This window comes from Symsagittifera roscoffensis, chromosome 8 (assembly GCF_963678635.1).
Source record: "Symsagittifera roscoffensis chromosome 8, txSymRosc1.1, whole genome shotgun sequence".
Lineage (NCBI taxonomy): Eukaryota > Metazoa > Xenacoelomorpha > Acoela > Convolutidae > Symsagittifera > Symsagittifera roscoffensis.
The window spans coordinates 8,849,814-8,874,612 of record NC_087069.1 but is presented as its reverse complement, the minus strand read 5'-3'; the positions used below and the strand labels follow the sequence as shown (position 1 = coordinate 8,874,612).

The following is a 24,799-nucleotide window of genomic DNA, read 5'->3' as shown; positions in this document are numbered from 1 at the left end:
TATCTGAAAACAATCTATTTAGTTACATATAGTTTTAATTAGGGTTGGGAATTTCAGATTTTGCGGAAAAAAATTAATATAAGTTTTCTAAAATTTTTTTGAAAAAATCACAAAAACGTCATACCTCGAAAACTACAAATATTCGAACAGTCATATTTGGAGGCAAGATTTGTAACTCCTTAAAGTACTCTGACAGCACCCAACTACAGGGTTGGAAACTTCAAGTTTTGTAAATTATTTTGTTATTTGAAATTTCTGAAAATTTTTGAAAAAATCTCAAAAATCGTCTCATCTCGTTAACTAAAATGATTCGGGCATTCAAAATTGGAGGCCAAATTTGCAACCCCTAATTCGATATTGGGCTGCTTAATTCAAACTCAGTTAAATAACCACTAACATCAAATAAGAAAATCGAAAAAAAATTCTTAACCATTGCAATATACGATATAGCTTAAGCATGCAAAAATAATACGTTGAAAAAGCTTAAACATGGCGAGATAGTGAAGCCCGCATTTAAATATATAATAGATTCCAATTAAGATTTTAGGATATCGTATTTGGCCATAAAAAAAATAAATGTTTTTTTTGGGAAACAAATACTATTATCTCTGTCGAGAAGGTAGTATATGAAGACGAAATCAATAAAAAAACATGAATGAATTCTCAACTTTCTCATTTAACCATCAATTAACGATAAGCAGGATTGTATTGCAAAACTGATGACTGATCAAAAATGTGTTACTATTTAGAAATTTTTTATAAACCGTACAAAAAAAATATAGCCGACAGACAGTTAGAAAAAAGTCGACGAACGGAAGGAAATAGAAAAAACATCCTTACTTGTTTTTGAAAAAAATTTCAACTTCAAATAGGAACTTTTCATTCAGCTGGGAAATCTGAAAACTGAAATCCTCTTTTGAAATTAAAAGTCGATCAAGTTTTGAACGAATGGAAAGCACTTTTGTAGTTATTAGAACAGTTTGTGTTTCAATGAGAAAAAATAATCATCGTGACCTATATGAAAACATACCTATTACGTGTATTTTTGAAATTTGAACATGTCCAAAATATATGACTGCAAAAAATAAATGTATACAATTGAAGATATCTGAAAACAATCTATTTAGTTACATATAGTTTTAATTAGGGTTGGGAATTTCAGATTTTGCGGAAAAAAATTAATATAAGTTTTCTAAAATTTTTTTGAAAAAATCACAAAAACGTCATACCTCGAATACTACAAATATTCGAACAGTCATATTTGTAGGCAAGATTTGTAACTCCTTAAAGTACTCTGACAGCACCCAACTACAGGGTTGGAAACTTCAAGTTTTGTAAATTATTTTGTTATTTGAAATTTCTGAAAATTTTTGAAAAAATCTCAAAAATCGTCTCATCTCGTTAACTAAAATGATTCGGGCATTCAAAATTGGAGGCCAAATTTGCAACCCCTAATTCGATATTGGGCTGCTTAATTCAAACTCAGTAAAATAACCACTAACATCAAATAAAAAAATCGAAAAAAAATTCTTAACCATTGCAATATACGATATAGCTTAAGCATGCAAAAATAATTCGTTGAAAAAGCTGAAACATGGCGAGATATTGAAGCCCGCATTTAAATATATAATAGATTCCAATTAAGATTTTAGGATATCGTATTTGGCCATAAAAAATAAACGTTTTTTTGGGAAACAAATACTATTATCTCTGTCGAGAAGGTAGTATATGAAGACGAAATCAATAAAAAAATATGAATGAATTCTCAACTTTCTCATTTAACCATCAATTAACAATAAGAAGGATTGTATTGCAAGACTGATGACTGATCAAAAATGTGTTACTATTTAGAAATTGTTTATAAACCGTACAAAAAAATATAGCCGACAGACAGTTAGAAAAAAGTCGACGAACGGAAGGAAATATCATTACTTGTTTTTGAAAAAAACTTCAACTTCAAATAGGAACTTTTCATTCAGCTGGGAAATCTGAAAACTGAAATCCACTTTTGAAATTAAAAGTCGATCAAGTTTTTCCTTAATTTTCTGCTTTCGTAATTAGAGAAATCAATTTGCTAAACTTTCAGCAAATGAACTTGAAGTTATCTTAAAAAAACATATATTGCTTAGAGCACTTATAGATTCAATAAAAAAAAGCGAATGGAAAGCACTTTTGTAGTTATTAGAGCAGTTTGTATTTTAATGAGAAAAAATAATCATCGCGACCTATATCAAAAAACATATCTATTACGTGTATTTTTGAAATTTGGACATGTCCAAAATATATGACTGCGAAAAATAAATGTATATAATTGAAGATACCTGAAAACAATCTATTTAATTAGATATAGTTTTAATTATTTCGAAACCATTACATTTTTATACACATCTGATCTTTCAAGTTTCAAAAAGACTTCGTTATCTTCTAAGTAAGATATTAGTTCCCCCTTTTTCGATTCGTCTGTTCATTTCTACTCTTTCGAAGAGAATATATATTCTCAGGTTGGTTTTATACACTCTGAAAAAACTTAAAGCCCTAAGATTAAATATAGAAATATATTTCACCGGCGACTATCCCTTATTGTAAGTCATGGGGTTCTTAGAAACCAAAAAAATTGATTAATGCGAGGTCTAGTAATAAAAATTAACCCAATGAAGATTTTGCGATATCGTAATTCGGCCATAAGAAAAAATAACAACGTTTTTCAGTAGAACTAGTATTACCTCTGTCGAGTAGAAAGTTAATGAAAATGAATTCATAATAAAAACTTGAATGACTTCGTAACGTTCTCATCTAACCACCAATAAGCGAAAAGCATGCTTGTATAAAAATATGCATAAAATTGTTTAGAAAAACAGACATATTTATTCAAAAGAGACAAAATAAACTATTAGATCAATATGCTACTATAAACATGCAAAAATGGAATAAACACACTATGAATTGTCGGCAACTAAACTCAGCAGTAGCGCAAACAATATAAGATCTGAAATTACAAGCATCTAAAACTCACGCATGTCAAAAAATGTCAACTATAATTCAGAAAACGTTTATCCGTACAAAAAAACGAGAATAGCCCCCTGATAAATAAACAGATCTTTTACATGGATTTTTGAAATTGAGACATGTCTCAAATACATTGACTAAAAAATACAAGTATATTTTAGAAGATGTCTGAAAGATTTTATTTGAAATCATTATTTCTAATTATTTCACCAACAATAATTTTATACAAATCTGATTACAATACACTTGATCATGCAAGTTTTTAAAAAGATTCGTTGTCTTCTGTAAGCAAAGTAAGATATTAGACGCCTCTTTCCATTCGCCTGGTGCTAGGGATTTTAGCAAACCGGTTTTTTAACAGACGCAGAACAATTATAAAGTGTGATAGCTAACTTCAAAAGCGGCATTGGCAAAGTTCAAATGCTAACTTCAAATGCTCCGGTGCGCTTCTATTCAACACGAGTGTTATTGTGCGCGTAAATCTGTGTTTTGCCGATAATTTAGACTGCTGTGTTTTTGAAGTTGATAGTTTTGTTTAGGGGGTTGAGAAATTAGGCGATAAGCAAATTAGACGGAGGTACTTAAAAAGAAAGTCGACCATTTACAAAACTGCAATTATGAGAAAATAGACGTAAGTGAGAGAGATTGAAACTGTTTACAGACAAAGTGCGTTACAAAAACAAAATTGTTAGCAGACAACAGTTAAATTTCGGTGGCCAAAAATTTTACAAGTCAATAATGCATAACTTATTCAATTCAAAACTCTCCTGTAACATTCGAATTTGACACTTTATGTTCATTTCAACTAATTGTTTTGATAGGTATTGACATTTTATGTTCTTTTTGTATTTGTGAAACTTGACTCTTCAGAAAAATTTTTGTTGGCCCTTTCCTTTTCATAGCTTTTTCGTCTAAAATGCCAGATCTGTAAAATATAAATTTCGCCTAATTTCGTTTTTGTAGCATCCGTCTAACTTACTTATCGTCTAATTTCCAAGGCCCCTTTTGTTTACAAATTGCGAGATAATTGTCTGAGTTGGGGAAGCTTGGCCCCAGACTAAGCGTCTTTTTGAGTCTGTCGATCAATCATCCGTCACTTTACTACGTTGGTCTGCTAAAAGACTCATTTTTCACTTTTTATGCTAAAAGATTGGTCTGCTAAAAGATCGGTACCCCTTTCGCCTGTTCATTTGCACTCACTTAGCAGCTCTTCCAATTCAATTTTATTCTCGCATTGAGCCGTCAGTGACCAATCAAAACAACGTTTAATTCTTAAATGAAATTTTCGCAGTCAGAAACTGTTATAAAAATACCAGCCTCTTGCGAGAAGAAATTGTTCTATAATAACGAATATAATTGAAGAATCATAATACATGGTATGTAGGGAGAGAAAAAAACTATCTATATTTATTAGAAGCTCAGAAATGAAAAATGGAAAACTTAGGATATGGAGTAAACGATATATATGGATAAACCTCGATTCAATTCGGTATGGATAAACAAAGCAGGTATGATATGAATTCAAAAAGACGGTTTCAACAACACGCATAATCTGTAAATTGCTTATTTATCAGCATTTTTGTAATAGCAGGCTCTTTAAAAAGTAATCAACCAATATTTAAAAAAAATGTTTCACTCATAATTAATGTCCAGATCTGTTGAGTTATATTGTAGGCTTTTCTTATGTATACTTTGTCTGAAGGCCGCGACAACATTTGTGTGATCTTGTGGCTGTACAGCTGCGAACGGTTTCTGCTTTATTTGACATTCAAAGGCCCAAAACAAATATAACGGAAATACGCGCCCTTCCGAGATCGTTCTGATGGCCGGGCGCATTATTTGAATCTGGGCACTTGAACGCCCCATTTGAATCTTTTCTTCTTGATCGGGGAGATCGAGAGAAAGTACGGCTAGCTCATTATCCCAACATACACGTCGATAAACACTGAACGGTTCCGGAGAATTAAACACCTTATGTACAATCGTGACTGATGTTGAATCAACGGACCACAAACCCAGTCGTTTTATTAGAGTGTTTGTTCCCCTTATATAATAATGGTCAGATGAAATTGAGTCGATTGTTTCCAAATGATGAGTTTCCTTATCAATTTTTTCAATTCCATCTGGCTCATAGCCGGACAATTCAACAACAAAAACGGAGCAGTTTTGGTCAATGAAGCATAAAGTATTGGAATCAAAGCCGTTCATTCTGATTTTTGGACAGTGATCACAGTCAAAACTTAAACCAAAACTGTGACTAAATCGAACTTTTTTCTCATCAGCATTCCAATAAGACCAGTGAACAAATCGATCACTTGCGCAATACGGCCATAAGAAATTATTGTACTGGGGGTAAGTAAATCGTTCAAAAGCTTTGCTTGAAGAATCATACAATTTCGCAATCCGGTTGTTCAGCAGAACTATTATTTGCTCAGTGGAAATACTATTTTCTGCCCACTGTGATTCAGTATTACGCGTATTAACTGTTTCAAAAGCCCATAAAATGAAAACATGGGTAATTTCGACGTTTCTTTTCATATTTTCAACAGCGGTTTCTGTGATTATTTGACCACCATTCCTAGCAAACGTTATAGTTGAAACCGACAGCTCTTTATGATGGTTCCTCTGCACTCGGTAAATCAATAAACTGTTCAATCCATTAACGTGGAAAATCTGGTTCGCCTGATTGTGCGAACTATTTTCTGTTTCTAAAAGCTCCTCAAATTCGATCCGAAACGAATCAAACAATTTATTCAAGCTATCCGTAACAGAATTGAAAAAATCGCTTTCTTTTTTTATCGAATCATTATATCGTGATTCAAAATTCGAACAATCGTCAGCAACTATTGCAAAGTTATGAGTCAAATTAGCGTTCGATTGACTCAGCAGAGCTCTTGTTCTACCCTGTAATGAAAGCAAATCATTACACGCCGTAGTCAGCTCGCCTCTCAATCTATCATTCGTAGTCGATTTTTGATTGATTTTCTCCCGAACATTTTCTTCTAGTTTTTTAAGTTCACCTTTGATGAACTCCTCCAAACGCTGAGCTATCTCCTGATTTTTCCGAATGATTTCCAGATTTTTCTCTTGCTTGAGTCTCAGAGGCTTTTCTTTCATTTCCAAATCCGTCAATAAGTCAAACACCTTTCTTTTTAGTTCCGAACCCTTCACTTCAGCAGGCTGAAAATCATGTTTGCTGTGACTTCCCAGACATTTGTAACAAAGCGTAACGTCACAAGTTTTGCAATATTCAAGGCAGATCAAGCTGTGCGTCGAACACACAAGAGGTTTATTACCTTTGCAGTCGATTACTGAATGACCTTTTCGAATATGTGACACTAAGCAATTTTCGCAGAAGTATTCGAAACCTGAAGCTTCGTCCTGCTCTCTAGAACATGTTTGACATCGATACAACGTTTCATTGGGCAAATTTGATAAACACGTGACACATTTGGAAGTCATTTTAAACCAAGAAGAAAAGCGTGTAATAACTTGGCTACAATATTTGCTATGCAACTTTTTTGTTTTTTCTTTTACGCCAGTACAAAAACCAAATTCGCTTGAAGTTAGTTGGACGATGATAAACAAATAAAGGTATGCTAAATATGTTCGTTCAAAATGTGCTTCTTTAAATGCTGCACAACTAATTTAAAAATTACGATAACAATAAACCATTACTTGTTTGGGCCAATCCACACAGAATTGAAAACTGCGCCGAGCTGATGACCATTTTGTTTTGGCAACAGTTTTAGAAATTACATCGGTTTACTACACTGTTGCTACAACAGTAGCAAATAAGCAAAAAGAAAATAAAATTCTACTGCAAAAACTCATACGGCACCAATGACAAACTGGTGATTGTTTTAAACAATAAGTGCGGACCAAGATTTTAGTTACCTATAAGAGAAATAAATTTCGCGAGTTATGTATGAACCTCTGGTCGCTTATTTTGATGAGGCAAAATTTTCGAAAAACCGTAGAACCTAATTTTTGAATAGAAAACTATTTCAAAAATAACTTGAAAGAAAAAAAAACTACTAAAACCATTTAAAGACTTTTCTAGAATCTTTAAGGGTTATATATACAAAATTTTTTGCTAATTCGAACAAAAAATGCTTCTTTCGAGCCTTGGTCCGACGCAAAGTTGCGGTTCAAACACTCTTGCCGCTCAAACTAAATCAAAAAGCTACAAAAAATCAAGTTAGATTCTGGTTCTGGTCTACATTTGGATACTCTTATGAGACTTACGATACAATCGAAATGAGTAAAACTGTAATTGAGACTCCAAATAATAATCATAAATAAATAGTTTCCAAGTGAGGTCATTACACAAATAAAATTCAAACAGAGAGGCGAAGATAAGCTTCGCAAACACTTGCGAGAGCATGACTAAAAAGCAGCTTTATCAAGTGAAAGAAGTAGAAATAAACCTCGAATTAGCAAAAACTCGGCTACGTGTCGGATTCGAATCTGCGACCTAGCAAATTTCGGTCTCACGCACTAACTAACTACTCAGCCACGGATGCTTACAATACCCAAAACCTAGCCACCAATAACGCAGATACATATGCAAATAAATTTTCAATTCGAAGCAGCAAACGTAGTACCAAATACAAAAAGACACAATTTTGCATGTCATAAATTGAAAAGCGTAAAGCCAAACTATGTATAAGTTCAGCATTTCAAAAAATTGCGAAATACATTGGGTTGGAAAATTTCTAAAATCAAGATTTTTATCCTTGTACTGCTGTTTTAAACCAATAACTTTTTTCGGTTCATTTGATGAACTAAAAATGCATCAGCTTTGTTACCTTTTTGGTAAATATCGCCAACTAACTGTTGCAAAAGAGTAATGAAGAAAAAAAATAGATGGCCTTTGAATTTGTAGAACAATTTATGATGAACACTTTTGTGATAAAACTAACCCAATTTGAGAAACTTTTATTTCGCTGGGAAAACTGATAATTAATTTCCATTTTCGAAACTAGAAGTCGATCACGTTTTTCGTGACCTTAACATTTTTGCTGTTCTTTTAACAACCTTTGCCATCCTTTTAACAAAGGAAATCCACTGACCGTAACAAAATCACAAGTCAAACCGCAGAAAAATCAAAATAGAGCGTGAACAAATTTTAGACTTTGTCCTGAAAAAAAAAACAAAAAAAAACAGCAGGACCAATATAAGAGTCTTCACTACGTTCATTTGTCAAAGCACATATTATATTATACTGCTACCGCCGCCAACTGATTCACAAAAGCCACCAAAAGTAGCACTTTTATTGGCAATTTAGGCTGTAAAAAAAAGAAAATTCGTACTAACACACTTTGCTTGTAAATAAGGAATTTTGATTGGTTATCGACTATTTTGAGTTGTACAGAAATAATAATGAGATAAGAACACTGTTATCGTCTAAAAAATTCAGCTAGTCACCACTGGAGAGACCGCCGTATGATTATTATTTTGTTTCTCAAGTTTTAAAAATTCATTCACCGTAATAAGGGCGAACGCTTGGCAAATCAGAACATCACGGTGTATGCTCTTCCAAAGTAAAGTATCAGAAAAACTTAACAGAAAATTCATTAACTAGATGAAATAGTTTCATTCATTCAATCTGACAAAACCATGATTGAAGCTCACCAAAAAAGAAAATCTGAGAAGCCACATTTTCAAGACATTGTGCTAAAAAAACATTTGCGAACTTTTTGAAAAATTTGAACAAATAGTCACATTTTTTACGCGGCAAATTTAATTGTAATGTCACAAAAAAAACTTGAGAAAAAATATGTAAGTTCCAAAATCTTTTCAGCACAATAAAAGCCTTGGCAAAAACTTTTTTAACAGTTCTTTAATGACTCTAAAAATATCACCTCATATTCAGTGACGTTAAAAAATGCGACTGAAAGAATCGCACTCTGCGTCAATCGGGGTTGATTTTTCAATGCCAAGATTGAATCGGTTCACTTTTCAAATCGAAAACTCATTTGTTTTTAAGTTCGGCAATTTACAAAGAACTTATAAGCAATAAAAAGATATCTACAAAAGGAGTTCATTTAGCAAACCAACTCAATAAATTGAATTTATAGAGGAAACTTAAAATGCAGGTGATAGAATTAGGGCCTTCTAAAAATAGTAATCAAAATTTATTCCAGAATTAAGATCATATGACTAGCTGGACTTTTCAGTCGATAAAAGTGTTCAGATCTCATTTGTAGTTCTGTACAACTTGAAATAGTCGGTCAACAAAAAACTGAACTTCAATATCGATATTTCAGAAAGTGAAGCCAAAAAAATCGACACTCAAAATCCTAATTTAATTCATTTCATTGAAATTTCCAATAATTCCAGGGCGGATTTTAGGGATAAATCTATCCTACGCGCTTTTCAACAAGACTTTTTTCAAGAAAAGAACTGTTTCTGAAAAAAAATCATCTCAAAAAAAGCTGAATTTTCTATATTATTTTAGAATCAGTCTTTCAAAATTTTACAGTCATTTTGGTGGCATTTTCAGCATTGTGATTTCAAATAAAATCCTTTTTTCGCGTCTAAATTCCTAGATCCGCGTCTGTATCAATAGTTCCATTTGTTTCAGATTCAATTTACAAAAAAAACTGATTATTTCTCTTTCTGAGGAACGTATCAACCACTACAAACAGGTAAAGAACATCGCTTAAATTTTTTAACTGATCGTAATAAAACTACATCTCAGAAAATCAACAAAAAGCACTCTTTGAGTTCTTAATTCAATCGGAAAAGTTAGAAGAAAACGTGCCAGATGGCTTTATTTTGCTTCAACTATATTAACCTCGGGTTTTGAGAAAATGGTCTTCGTGTCGAAAAAGCTTAAACTCTAATCCTCTCGAAACTCAATTGATTCAAAAGATATTAGAAATCGAAATCCATGCTTGTCTGAAAGTTATTTGATGTAGAATTAGATCAATACAACGTAACAATCAAACTCACCCGGAACACGATATTTTCTTCAAGCGAAAGTAGATTAAACATACGAAAAAAATGTCACAAAAATAAATATAAAAATTAGTCCAGGAACATATATCTAAGTAACACTTTCATTCCAAAATTCGTTGAATAAATAATTGCAAAGTATTAGATTTTAAACTGATGAAATTCGAACAGAAAATGTTAACTCCCAGATCCCAAAACCCTCTAATTTCCAAGCAACAATCATAAATCTATTATACAGCCACTACGTCGAAAAAAGCACAATTAAAAAAGTTTACTGATGCTTAATTCAGAAAAACACGTTCAGCAAAACAATCACCGGCGTGTAAAAAGCATTCAAAAAACTGACCGTGCAAAAACTAAGCTATAAATTTCCGAAACACTAAGGTTTTGATCTTTTTCAGTTTCCGGAGGGGAACAGGGCCTTTAAATTTTGTTTCCCTTCAAACGATGCAATAGACCGCGTTTGTGATAATAAACAAAAGACCAAGTTTGTGCTAATAAATTACAAATTAACGGAGAAAAGCATAAGCTCTTGAAACTATAATGAAAATTTCTTACAGTACAACAAATTACTAATAGCATGTGATGTGACAACTAAGCCGACAAAACAATCAGACAAACGATAGGTAGACCTACAACTTTTGAGATGGAAGCTTTTAAATTTGAAAAACAGGTCCTGGACGGATTCGAACCGAGGACCTTTGCTTTCCCAGACGTAGTCCATTCGGCTTTCAAACAGAATCTCATTTACTTTCTTGAAAATTTCATCCTAATCACGATATTTAGAGATCCAAACAAACAATTTATTGAAAAACAACAAGAGCAACGGGCGCAAGTGCTTATTCAAGGAATAAAATAATCCATCCAAAACTTGCGATACAATATAAAAAATAGCATGATATACTAGGCGACAGAATGTCAAGAAAAAAATGAAAAAGAAAATTATCAAAAAAACTAGATCTACCAAAATTTTGATGTGATCTCGAATTGTCTTGAATAAACTTCATCTCGAGAAATACAAACCCATTATGGGAAACGTCATTGGCAGTGTTTAAATAGCATTGGAGCATAATTAACAAACCGGTAACAATACTGTCAACAATGGAGTAGACACCCGTTCAAAAACCTCAAAAAACAGTTTTAGAGTCTCTTCTTATAAGACACACACATGTACAATAAACTTTTCTGTTCACCAAGCGATGCAATATTGGGCAACTAGGCCAATATAAAGTAAACTGAAACCATTAACACTAAGTAAAGCGAAAAAAGTCAAAATGTGAAATCATATCACATCGGAGTTGGTAAATATACAATCGACATGAAAAACAAATTTCGAAAAAAGCTGTTATTTAAAATGCAGACATGCTAAAATATATTTAAAAAAGTTGACCCAAAAAGATTCAGTGATTTTTTTGGACAAGCTCTAAGCCAAATAAAATCAATCATTCGATAACGCTAATCGCAAGCGAAAAAAGAAACAGAAAAAATTTGGAGATCTTTTTGATAATTTTTCATTGTTTGGTAAGATTTTGTAAGATATTAAGCTTCGCGAAAAAAAATACTCCCAGGTTATAAACAGGGTGACCACTTCGGGCGTGAAAAAATACAGACTAGCCTGAATACGCAGCGAAAACTAGTATTCCACAAAAAATTTATTTCGAATGATAGTTTAAATTACAACAAAAAAAGAACAAAATGATTATTTCAAGATCACGTTTACAATCTTCGCAATCTTGTCCACGTTTACAATAAGGAGAAAATTCAAGAAAGCTAGCAATGGGATACTATACGTATTGGTTCAAAGCCGTTCAAAATAGAGGACGCACCAGAGAATTTTGTGATATTTTTCCTTTTCACAAATTGAAATTTTAGTAGGCATATAAGAATCATTTTCCTACGAATTCGGTATATATGACCAATTAACTTTTGTGTCGATTCCGTCAAAAATGAGTCTTTTATTGGGCCCTTATTGAATTGAAATTTTATGGAATACAGGTACAAAAAAGGCATCTGTTTCAAAATTTTTGAAAAACCCAAACCATCTAGCTGCAAAAAAAGTCGAGACATGATTAATGAAATAGAATATTTTTCCATGGTAATAAATTAACAAATACTCTCCGCTAAGACCTAATGACATCCAATTCTGTAGATTATGAAGGTCATTTAGATGATCCCATATCAGCGAAAATGATCTTTACAATTGAGAAATACTAGTAGCCTAACTCAAATCCACTGAGGCTATGAAAAAAGCTTGGTCGCTTGAAAAAAAAAGCATACAGTGGCCACAAATAAAGCTGATAGAACATATGTTATTAAATTGCTAAAGCTTTGCAGCAAAAGTTTCACCAAACGAGTCCTCAGATCATATGTCAAATTTCATTCTAATTGGATATCACAATTTAAATTTTCCCAGTAGAGAAATCGATAGTTTTGAGAAACAATCTGAGCCAATTCAAAATGATGAATTTAATGTTTTGTAGATCTTTAAACTAAAAATCTTCTGAAATTTTCATTTCAGATACTGTCTCTATTTAAATCGGCGCTTAAACGGCGACGAAAAAGTAGCATTTATCTGCTCGCTTCGGTAACAAATTTACTATTTACTTAACTGAAGATTGTCTAAGATACCCATTTCATAAACGGTGTGGTGTATCCATTCAACTTGGCACTAAAAATTGTTCTTTTGCGAAAAATAAAATGGATTAAGTGGTAGATTGATGAAGCAATTTATCATTCTAGATATCTAGCTTCTCAACTGTTGAGCAGCTTTCAGCCTTGGATGCTCTTTCTCTCTCCTTCTATTGTGTCGACCAGATGGTCTGGCTTCTCGACAATGGATAACCGCAACCTGTTGCTCATTTTGACATGTCTGCTGCTATCACTGGGCTGTGTGGCATTGTGTGTTGTGTACTACTGGAGGAAACTGATCGTGGTCAATAAAAACATACCCGGGCCAGAACAGTCGTGAGTTCACATTGAAGATTTAAAAAATAAATTGGAATAAAAATAAGAAGCTTCTGAACAAACCATGTATGATATTCAGATGATATTTCTAAGAAACGCATGGAAAAACTATCAGCCATTAAAAATAATAGATAAAATAATACAATTTTCTACCGGTTAATTTTTAAAAAAACTCTAGTATTTATTGCACTTTTGACTACTTCGATTTTTCCCAACAACCTCAGGAAAACTATCAGCCAAAAATATTTAGATATAAAAAGACTATTTTATACTGTGTCATTTCTCAAAAAAGCCGAGGTCTTCTTTTAATTTTGGCAAACTTTGATTGGATTGCAATTTAATATATTGATTGTTCCAGCATGGTGTCTGGAAACTTGTGTGAAATCAGGAAACTCAACAAACGAAACCTGTCCTTCCAACTCATTCTCAAAAAATGGTAAATGACTTATTCATTATTCCCATCGTAGTTAATAATTGCATTTTAAAGCGCCGTGAGAACACATAAATTAGGCAGAGTTAGAAAAAGATATGTCAAATCGAACCTTCTCGACATTATTCTGTAAGATTTATTTCATTTTCATGTTCTGTGATGTAAGCTTCATTCTAAACTAACCTTTTGTGATAAAAACTGATTGACATTGGTTTAATATACTTCTCAAAACAGACTTTAAATCAACATCACAATTCCTCTTATACCTATTTATTAGCCTGGGTATCTTTTCTTTTTTAAATTTATACATTTGCTATTTGTTTTTCAGGCACGACCAGCACGGAGATCTGTTCAAGTTCCGAGTGTTCCACATGTCAGTGGTGGTGGTCGCAGACCCCAGGGAGATCCGAGTAAGTTCCGCAACAACTGGCAAAAATCCTATCCAAACAAACATCTATCCTAATCTTAACTTGCTTAATTTTGTCCAAACAGCCAAACAAACAATCTGCTGATGTCTGATCATGGATTAAACATATATGCTAATCAAGAATCCAAGTGATGGAAAAAATATAGAGACGAAAATTTCATAAAACCTTTCAAAAAACTCCTTTTTCTTGAATTTCTTCTTGTTTTTCTGCCGATTTCTTCAATTGTTTTTCTAGAACGGAATCAGATTAGTTTTTCTAGAACGGAATCAGATTAGTTTTTCTAGATCGAAAGATCCTTTGATCCAACTTGAAAAAGATGCTTGAAGCATTTATTGAAAACTAAACCGGCCTTCACGAAAAAGCTAACCAGTACTTTGGTACGAGAAGCTATATCAACGACAGCTGATCGCAATCATACTACTTTCAATAAAGGATAGAGGCTATATCCTAATATTTTCCTTTGTGTTTCCAGCGCCTCCTTGCCGACGGAGACAAATTCCCGAAGTCCCGAAGATACGAGGAGTTCAACGACCTCTATGGAACTAGGTACAAAATCATTTCCCATTTTAACTTGTACAAAACAAAGCGACTATTAGAAAATATTCAATATTAATCACTATTTGCCAAGATATTATTTAAATTCTATGATCAATTGCATGATTCTAAGTACCATTGCATCACCGAGATATATTTACATCGTTACTTGAAATATTCAACTAAGCATGTCAACTAAGATCTTGTATATCTGCAGTAACTATTCAGTAACCATTCAGTAATTTTCAGGACTGAAGTACTGAAAACTTTCAGGACGGAATTCGATAAGAGCTTCTACACATTTTGGAGCTCTTTGGGAGAAAAAAGCGGATAGATGGATATTAATAGAATGTAATAGTAACAGTTGGGGGTAACAGTTTAGATCTTTTAGGTTTCCTTTCAGGTTGATTCCGCAGGGCATTCTCGTGGAGCAGAACCAACAGACTTGGCTCATCAAGCGACGCATCCTAAACACATTCTTCAAACGCAGGTCAGTCAAGCTCACTTTTTATAAGATTTTTTTAAGATCATTTATCCACGAGGGAAAGGACCAACATACGAGCTGTACAGCCCATCACGGCGAACCGCTGTTGTGCCCCTGCTTAAGAACTACATGCAATTATTTTTTTGGTTATTTTACTGGGCTGGGTAATGTTGCCTCACCCTCAAGCAACGAGCACTTCTTTACGAATAACACACACGTCAATGAAATAATAAAATCTTGAAATAAAACACACGTAAATACACACGTGAATAAATTATTACACGTGAGAATCCAATAAACACGTGAAAAAAACTGAACCAAAAAAAAATCAGAAACAAATAAAAAAATAAAAGCGAAGAATAAAAAATAACTGGAAAGAAAAATAGGACGTTTGAAACGGTCCAAATTTTCAAAAATGCTCTCATAGGCTTGTAAAGAAGCTGTAGATTTTTCAATACCGTTAATTTTCATTATGAATCTGCTTGAACATAGCTTATTATGTTTTCAAAGATCAGATACGACTTCCAAAATAAAGAATAAGATTCATAAAAAGAATATGGAAACTGGGAATGAATATCTGCTGTTGATGCTCTTGTTTACATTGTTTGTTTGTTTTTCGCGTGCAGTGCGATCGACGACTACCTGGAGTGTTTCAAGGAGTCAGCTGACAGACTGGTGGGTCGCATCCAGGATATCATGGCCAAGCAGGGGGACAGTCAGGAACCCATAGCCCTCTACCCTCTGCTCACAGAAACTGCACTTGATAGTGTACTCAGGGTGAGAACCAACTAAACTTCTTATTAGTTTTTTTAATAGAGAACAAGTTGCACTTCGCATACACAAACCCCCATAAATAACCAACAATTGAACAATACTTTTGTCTTCAAAGAGAATAATTCGGTATTTTGTTAAACGACCCAAAATTAACAATTTATTGTATGAGCTACTGTTCTTATTGAAAATCCATGTTCCAATTAGCTGGAATTATTTTTAACCAATCAGTTTTGAGCATTATGATCCAATTTAGAAAACATCAAAAAGACCAGTTTTGAGCGATAAAACAGAAAAAACCCAATCAGTCGAACATCGGCTGAGACTTAATATTGTTACTAGCTTCAAAAGAGATCAAACGCAAAAGAAAACGAGCTTAAATTTTTCAACCAAAAAAATCTTTCTTTGAACTCTTCAAAAAATTATGAAAACTTTCATTAGCATACCGAAATTATAATTGCAAAATAATAGAAACTAAAAAATAACTAGCCAAAAACTATAAGTGTACCATAATAGTGTTCTCTTGACTGATTCAGGCACTGTTCAACCTGCACATAGACAAATTCGAGGGTCTGGCGGAGAAGGTGGGCAAGATATTCCCAGCGATGCAGGCACAACTCAGAAGTCCCCTCCGAAAAGTGAGCAGTCAGATTAATATTTAACACTTTCCCCTGACTTACTTTAAAACCAATCTTGAATTTATATGTTATTTTAATCTGTCTATGAATTTGATCGTGTCAAATACATACTATACTGATCCACGAATAATAATAATAATAGTTTACACTCCTTACTTCTTGTCTTCGGTAAAGATGTCAAACTGTTTTTTCTCGACACGCAGAAATCTTCATCGGAATTTGCCATTGCACCGCTTATTTCAGCCAACACGATTTCACTCAAATCTAGCTGACCTTTTTATTTAACCGGGATTTCGATGGGGGAAAACGCCCAAATCTGACGTTCCTCCACACTTCCAGTGGTCAAAAACTATCATTTTTAAAAAATCTAATCCTTGGTTTGATTGGCAGGTGTTCCCTGGTGATAAGGAGAAAGAGGTGGCCCAGGTGTTGACTGAGATCCGAGAGGCCTGCAAGGACATTATCATGCAGAACTTGGATAAGAATGTGGGACTGCTGAACAAGAACTTCTGCGAACAGGCTCTATACGGTCAGTCAAGAAGTCAAGAGCTGAAATTTTCTGTTCACGCATTACTGGAAAGCACTTGAAAAATCTTGCCGTAGTTTTTACCTACTCCTTCCAATAACCTTTTTCTTATTGTCCGAGCCCAAAGTCTCAACAATAACTGATATTTTGCTGCTCGATTCTAACTTATGAAAAAAAAGAAAAATTACTCTAAAACAGTATAAGTTTTATTGAAGTTTTCATTAAAAAAATTATAACACATTTCCGATTTGCAGAACTAATTTATTTCTAATGAAGAGTCCACAAATTGATAAATTGGCACACAAACGTAACAGCGAGAAAAAAATTTATGAAGCAAAAAATCTATTTCTGAGTTTAACAATTGATATTTACCTTGACGATAAGTTCTCGCATTGAGGAAGTGACAAACTTTTATGACGCTTTTACCAAAGATAATTCAGCGAAAAAATGGCAAACAAATTCTAAGAAGCGAAAAAATCCAATAGCAAGCTTGACAATTGTGCTGTTAATTCTAGAAAGTTCCCACATAGACGAAGTGGTAGACGATGTGTTGGTGATGGTCTTGGCAGGCACTGACTCCACGGCAAACACTCTCGGATTCCTGCTGAGGGAAATGTGTCACCACAAGCCATACCAAGACAGGTAACCCCCCTCCCCCCCCCCCCCCCCCCGGATCCCTTATTCTCTTTACATATCTAGGCTCCAGATCCAACCTTCCCCCTTGGATCACTTTTTCTCTTCTGGGATCTAGCATATCTTGGTTCCCTTATCTTAATTGTTGTAAGCTCTATTAATTTAACGCCAGACACCAGATTCAAGTTAAATTGAGTATATTTTTAAATATCACAATCACAGAACTAGATGCGAGCAATTCATTTGTTCTCAAAATAATCATACTGATATTTATACAAAAAGCCCATTGTTTCAGTCCTTTGTAATCATTTTCTAATGAACCTCAATTTTGAGCTAGTTTTTAAGTTCACAAAATCCCCAAAATGCCCTGAAATTACTCAAAATTCAAAAAATACTCGATAGACAACTAACTGGCCTTTTTAGTTATACTCCAAGATGGGGATTTTTTTTGGATAAATTCTGCAAGTTATACACAAAATGTTCCCTTCTTGAAAACAAATTTATTATTTATTTATTATTTATTTAATTATTTTTTGATAAATTCTGCAAATTATACACACTACTTGTTCCTTACTTGAAAACAAATAAATTATTAAAATGACCTTAAAATAATCAGACATATTTACAGAATGTCAGATGAGATCCGAACAGCAATGAGTTGCAAGGATCACTTTCCCACTCGGAACTTCCTCTCCAAATTGGTGTTCACGCAGCAGATGATCAGTGAAACTCTGAGAAAATATCCGACCATCTGTGGGACCACCAGGACTTGCAAAGAGGACACTTTAATTAATGGACTCATGGTCCCAGCTAACACCATAATTATGGTACTACTTTTTCCTTTACAATTCGCCCTCAATTTTTGCCCCAGAAGGTAAAGCAATGTGCCCGATAAATCAAAATCTGGCAATGTAAGCAAATGAATGAGCTTCACAATTTCAAGTGGTTTCTCATTAATTTTTGTTTAGATCGCTAAAAATAGTCATCACTTGTAACTTAATCTAGTAATCATGGTAGTTTAAGTCGACCATACCAAAAAAAATAAACCATGAGTAAACTTGAAATTACTGACTGAATGTTGTATTCAAAATCTCAATGAAATTTTCAAAAAGTCGCTATTAAATTGATTCTCCATTCAGTAGTATTCATGTTTTTTTTTCCTCAAAAATTGATGCTTAGACTTGATTCGCAGATCAAAGTGGTTTTTATAATAGTGAAAGGGAACCCTTTTTGTCGTTCTAGATCAGCACCTATTTGGTGCATCATAATGGCAAATATTGGAAGAACCCTTCCAGTTTCAACCCCGGCAGATTTGCAGCACAAATCAGAACCCCCCATGTGGTCAAAATTGTGACAACCCCCCAAGATGAAGGAAAAGTGGACAGAGCAGAAGACGAAGAAACCGATGAGAACCAGAACTTGATCCGAAAGCGTAATTCCATACCCGAAGCGAGCGAAATTCCCGGCGGAAACATATTTCTTGCTGAGGCAAAACTTCTGACAAAAATTATCCCAGCTTCTATATTGGAAAATTCAGTAGATAAACTGCATGAGCAAATTACGGTCGAACAACCGGATGCGACCTTTAAGCCGACAGAGCAAACTAGCGACGAAGCCGAAAAAGAAGAAAATGACCCGATTAAGAATGGATGTTATTTACCCTTCTCCAGAGGTCAACGCGTATGCATTGGAGCAAATTTTGCGAAGGTAACTATAAACACTTGATTATGACTAGGGCTTTCTTGACGTTATTGTAATGTTTCTACTCGAATTAACCAAACTCAAATGTTTTCGACAATCACAAAATTGAACTATAGCTGTCTTTAACTATTTCAAAGTGCTTTAAAAACAAGTTCACCCCACTCTGTAGCAGAGTTTCGCCCGACATTAAAAAATTTTTGCTAAAAAAAAAATCTTTTTGGGCAGGCAATTGAAATACATGCGTGTCGTAAAATATTCTTGCTTGTCGTATTGTTAAGTCAAACTTCTTTTTGTAAGAAAGTTGTTGTTTTTTAGATGGAGATGCAAATAGTGCTGGCGCGTCTCTTATCCGAATTTGACATGGAATGTGACAACAACTCAACCAGTTTCCAAGAAGTGCTCGCTCTAAGACCAGATGACTCCGTGCCAATGCGAATCACAAAGCTCCTCAAACGTTAATTACCTTCTCCGTTCAGATATTCCCCACAATTTCCTGCTTTTACATAAAAATTATGATTCAACGTGATTAATAGAAAAATCAGAGAACTGTCAAGCCTTTACAGCTTGAGAATATTTAGATTAGAAAAAGAGTCTATAACAACAACACAAGTACTTGATGTTAGTTTGTTGCATCAAGAAAAAAGTTCATTACCAAGAAACCATTTTCAGCACCGTGAATTATATTTCTGGCTTAGCAAATCGATGAATAGCCGAAGAGAGACAGATTGAAGGAATGTTGAAATACAATCTGACTAACTGGAAACGAGTATCTCAATCCTGATAAGCCATTTGCTCAATTTGGGAATGATTTTGTCTTCCACATCAATCAAATTTGTGGTGTGCAGTTTTCATATCAAATTCAATTTTCTATATTTTCATTTTAAACAGAAGCGAAGCGGAACGAATGTTCAAAATGGCATTCTTAAATAAGTATGACAGCAGAAATTTGAAACTGAGCCCGCTGCTGTGAAATTTAGGCCAACAAAAATAAATAAACGGACACATTATAGCCTGAAAGTTAAATTTTTTAAAAGCAGAAAATTTGCTATCGAGCCTACGCCCTATGTTGTTGCTCCAAGCAGAAACAATAGCTCCACGATGAAATTTTTTTAAACAAAAATTCAAGATTTCAAAAGGGAACTAAAATATCAATAAAAATTGCCACATAGTTTAATGGCTACCAGTCGTTTTATTAGAATTTTCCAGATATTCAAAAAATTAGCATGTCGTCAGCACTTAGTATCATTAATTCAATTAAACAAGTAGCTACTCTGAAAAATGTCTATGATCCGATTTGGTAAGGCTTGTTAATTGCAAGCGCATTTTTATCTCAGCTACTAAAAAAAATCATAGCCAACACAAAGTTGGAAAAGTGCTTATGAACCTAAAGAAAACAAAAAACACTCAACTTAAATACTCTTAAACACTCAACGAAAAAATATTTGGCGTTGAAGCTTTTTAAGTTTCAAGAACAATTTATGATATAACCCTAAAATCATCACGACCTTTCTCCAGTTCGCTCATTGTCACTTATGAAATTATTATACTCGCAGTTTAAGTTAGAGTTTTCAATTGAAGCCATATTAAATCAACACAAATTCAGAGAAGAACGTTAAATGTTTAGCATAGTTGAATAGAAACCTTATGTACACGTTTTTTTCAATTTAAAAAACAATCATGAGTTTTGACTTCCCAGGTACTCCACTAAACCTGCTAAGGCTTTTACACGATGCGAAATTTTATCTTTATCGTCTTTCGTCATTTCGCCGTAAGTCAAACTTGAGTCCTTAGGCAGAAAACAAGGATCAAAGCCAAACTCCCTGGATCCACGAGGTGACACTATTTCGCCGTCTATTTTGCCCGGAAACAATTTGACAGGTTCTCCTGGACCTTCACAGTATCCAAAAATAGTTTGAGCTACTGCACTTTTGTCATCATAAGCACCCAGTAGTTTAAACAGGCCTTCAGGTCCCAACTTTTTCAGAAACCATTTGATATAAACACCAGGGAGTCCATTCAATGCGTTGAAACACAGACTGGTATCTTCGATTATTACAGGACCCGAGTTCAAGGTTTTAACTGCCTCTAAGGTTTTAAGGCGCGCTACTTCTTCGGGAGATTCTGTTGAAGCGCTGGAATGATTAGATTTTAATGGCCGCTTTCAAATATGTAAGAAAAAAAAACAATTTCGGATATGCTTGCAACATGCCTATTAAATTAGCAAAGCCACTTGTGCAAAAAGATTTGTATACTAATACGAGTATTCAGTTGCGTATGAAGCATATACTGTTTCGAGAAGGACCTGTTTTCTAGCAGACCAGTTTTTCGCTGAAAAAGTAAAATATAGGGCTTGTTGCAGACTGTGATCGATAGCATTTCAGAACCTAGCCGAGCAAGCGGTCCCTACATACCGATTCCGCGCTTAAAGATAGCGTTCGGACTTGTTATTTGTTTTAAGTCTTCTAAAAACTGGTCTACTAAAAAACCTGTCTGCTAAAAAACCTGTCTGCTAAAAATCTGTCGCCATTATGTTGAGTATGAGAGAGGATTTAAATTACTTTTCATCAGTAAGAAAACAATCGCTCAAAGAAACCATTTTATAAAAGAGCAAAATCAGAATAATCCTTTTTCTTTCCCATCCACTTCTCTAGTAGCAAATTTATTAAATGATCATACGCAGTAGAACAAATCAGATCACATTTTTCTCGACCCAAAAACTCATTGAAAGGCTATTACGAATTCCAAATCAAGGTACAAATAGCCTTCATGTGATGCAGCACTCAACACCGAGTGAGCATCTTTCAACAAGTTGAGCCCACTCGGAACAGACCCCAAGCTATACCATAGTTCTAACTTGTGTACACTTTTGCTTTATAACACTTTGCAGACATCATCTAATCATTCCTGCTTGATATTCCGGAAGATCAATATCAACAGCTTCAATTTCGATATCCGTGTTTCTGAGATTGTACCGAATTTCCTTGACTTTATTTTGACTACTAGATACCAACTTCAAGCACTTCATGACCTGAAAAACTAAGAGAAATGATGGCTAAACGATTGTCATGATTAGACAAAGCACATTCGATAGAACTAGTCACAACTAATTGCAATTTGACTTTATTTCGAAAACGTTTTTCGAAATCTCGAAAAAACGGCGACCGGTTTCAATTATTCGTCAACGCATGCAGGTGAATTTTTGAAGGAAATGGGTTAGAATACGGTTTCAGAATTTCGGAAATATGACTTACAAAAAAAAATAATTTAATTTGTAGGATTTAGAACCAAAAAACATGTGATGTTTAGATTTGATAGACAATCATCAATAAAACAGAAAGGTGACGTTGTTTTCTAATTTATAACAATAAAATTGGCTCCGAAACTCAGAGAGGACTTGAATTTGTTTGATAAAGGAAAATATGAGGTAGTATGCGTTGAAAGCGAATCGAACTTTTTAACGTTGCGAGTAGAGAAACAAAGTTGATTAATCTATTAAAAAATTTTAATTGATTTTTGACAATTAACAACCAATAACGCATGCAGGATAAAACTCATGCGTCATTGTAACATAAATAACATGAACAAATCAGAAAAATACAAGTTGGAGTCCAATATTGCTCCATATGTTTTGAAAATTTTCGGCCAGAAGGATCAAGCGCGAGTGAGAGCTTCGGCAAAAACTCATACGGATTACCTCAATCGTAACTCTGAAACAAACGGAAACGAATTTTGTTTTGATACATTTGATAAAACAGATCATTTTGTTTCACTTGTAAAAAAAAATTGACCGCGGAAAGAGAACGACAAAAGTTATTTTTACTTTCACCAAAGATAATTAACTTGAATCAGAGTTCTGTAAAACTCTTTTCGTTCTCCCTTAGTTTCAGTAATTACAACGCGCTGACCTACAACCCAAGTTTTCAATGCTAATACCTTTAATTTCTCACGATCTTCACCAACATCTGCCAATTAGAAAAGAAACTTGTTCGTAATTTTACAGCTAAAAATGTGCCGAAAACGTAATCGTTCAGGTCAGAGTGCAAACAAAAGATGAAAGTGAGCATAGTCAAATTTTAGCTTATCGCAATAAAAAAATTAAGATAATTGGCAAAACTAACAACATAGTCGTGAACAATTGGTCATTTAATACAAGCCAAACAAGAAAAACATCCCAAAATCTTCACTCGCTTCTGAAAACAATTCAGCAAAACTGAAAACTGATCAACCAAGTTCTTGATTCCTGTTCAACCAGCAGCAAAATTGCAGCGCTACGTAAATTATTCAATGAAATTGTGACATTCGACCAGAATTTACCAAAATGCAGATTCGGCGATTTCGAGTTTTTAGCAGCGAACCTTCTGAATTGGCGATTTAGAAGGATTAAGAACGTTATTCGAACGATTGGACAAATCGTGAAGGCTGAAGGATTCGGAAATTCCTAAATTTTAAATTTTCGAAGTGATGACGTAACAATTCTCAGAAACGTCAAAAACGGTCATTTTGGAAAAACAGAAAAGAAACACAACAACATTAGTTGCGATAGCGATCACAACGAAGATTGTGATTGAAAATTAACAACGAGTTGCAGAAGTCGCAGAGCCCGCTCCGAGTTGCAACTATTGTGTCGCTACAATAGTTGCAAGGCCATTGCGAACAACAGTGAAGGGTGGAGGACTGCCTTCCAGAAGGAAGATAGGACTCTTATTTCACCGGATTCGAGAATCCGGAGGGGTTTCGGGACTGGAACTTTTTTTATCTTGTATTAATTTTAAGCTTCCTTGTCATGTCCTGAGTTGAATTTAATTAACAACTGAAGTCATTTTGATAAGGATCAGAAGCTAGGAGTTGGGTGAAAGGGTGATCCATCTTCGATGGAGATGATGATTTTTATCTACTGAACAAAAACAATAATAATTCAATAAGTAGTGGTAGCCCTGTTTTTAGGAGTGACCTCGTGGTCTGGGGATAATGAGTCCCAGCCATGAGCTCACTAATTTTGCATGTAATTAAGTTTATTTGAGTGCTTTGACCGAAGCTAAAAGCAGTAACGTTTTTGTCGACCCGATGTTGGAAAAGACCACCAAAAGAACTGGCTTTGGTAGAGAGGGTGAAAAACACGTAAAGTTCTGTTTAGACGTTGGCCAGTCGTCTTAGGACCTAGCTTTATTTTCCGTTGATATGTATCTTCCGGGCGAATGTTACAAATGTTAACCCATGATATAAAAATTGCAAAAAATTTTAACTAAGTATTATTAAACTTTGTAAAAGTCGCCTACTTAAGTCACATGAGGTTTAAAAAAAAGGCCTATAACCATTGGCTTAAGAGTCAGAGACACTATCTCTTGTGTTTTTCTACCTCAAGCGGTCGAAGCCGATATGGTTCACTTGCGACATGAGACTAAAACCCGTTACAGCTTAAAGGCCAGTACCAAAATCCCCCCTCTATGTGCCATTCTGCCAGACTGGCACATGTGCCAGTCGGTCATATTCGGAAGTTTGACCTTGAGAGAAGAAAAAAACACTTGATTTTGGAGTGAAATTTAGTTTTTCAAAATTTCGAATGGAACCTGTCATGCACGATTTTCTCGCGATAACTGAAAATCAGAAAAAGAGAAGTCAGAACGATCGAGTAACAATCGCGGGAAAGTTACTAAATAAAACAGTGGGAGATTGCTATTCGCAATTTCTGTCACAATAGAACAAGAGTAGAGCTGTCCCATC

At 34.2% G+C, this 24,799-nt stretch overlaps 3 protein-coding genes across 4 annotated transcripts in view; 1 reads left to right on the top strand and 2 right to left on the bottom strand.

Annotated features, from left to right (window-relative positions):
- The window catches only part of LOC134853121 (inhibitor of growth protein 3-like), a 446,221-nt gene that overhangs the window by 72,039 nt on the left and 349,383 nt on the right, over positions 1 to 24,799 (bottom strand). The gene's annotated exons all lie outside the window — the stretch shown is intronic.
- LOC134853451 (uncharacterized) lies at positions 9,514 to 19,892 on the top strand. The gene is made up of 13 exons (XM_063869449.1): positions 9,514 to 9,659; positions 12,709 to 12,933; positions 13,292 to 13,369; positions 13,692 to 13,773; positions 14,264 to 14,337; positions 14,729 to 14,815; positions 15,436 to 15,586; positions 16,117 to 16,218; positions 16,609 to 16,747; positions 17,260 to 17,386; positions 18,006 to 18,204; positions 18,620 to 19,084; positions 19,394 to 19,892. Exons 2-13 carry the CDS (start codon positions 12,749 to 12,751, stop codon positions 19,535 to 19,537), a joined length of 1,833 nt encoding a protein of 610 aa, XP_063725519.1. The 5' UTR covers positions 9,514 to 9,659; positions 12,709 to 12,748; the 3' UTR covers positions 19,538 to 19,892.
- LOC134853449 (inosine triphosphate pyrophosphatase-like) lies at positions 20,473 to 23,432 on the bottom strand. The gene is made up of 2 exons (XM_063869448.1): positions 21,972 to 23,432; positions 20,473 to 21,236 (listed from the first exon to the last, which is right to left on the bottom strand). Exons 1-2 carry the CDS (start codon positions 22,101 to 22,103, stop codon positions 20,754 to 20,756), a joined length of 615 nt encoding a protein of 204 aa, XP_063725518.1. The 5' UTR covers positions 22,104 to 23,432; the 3' UTR covers positions 20,473 to 20,753.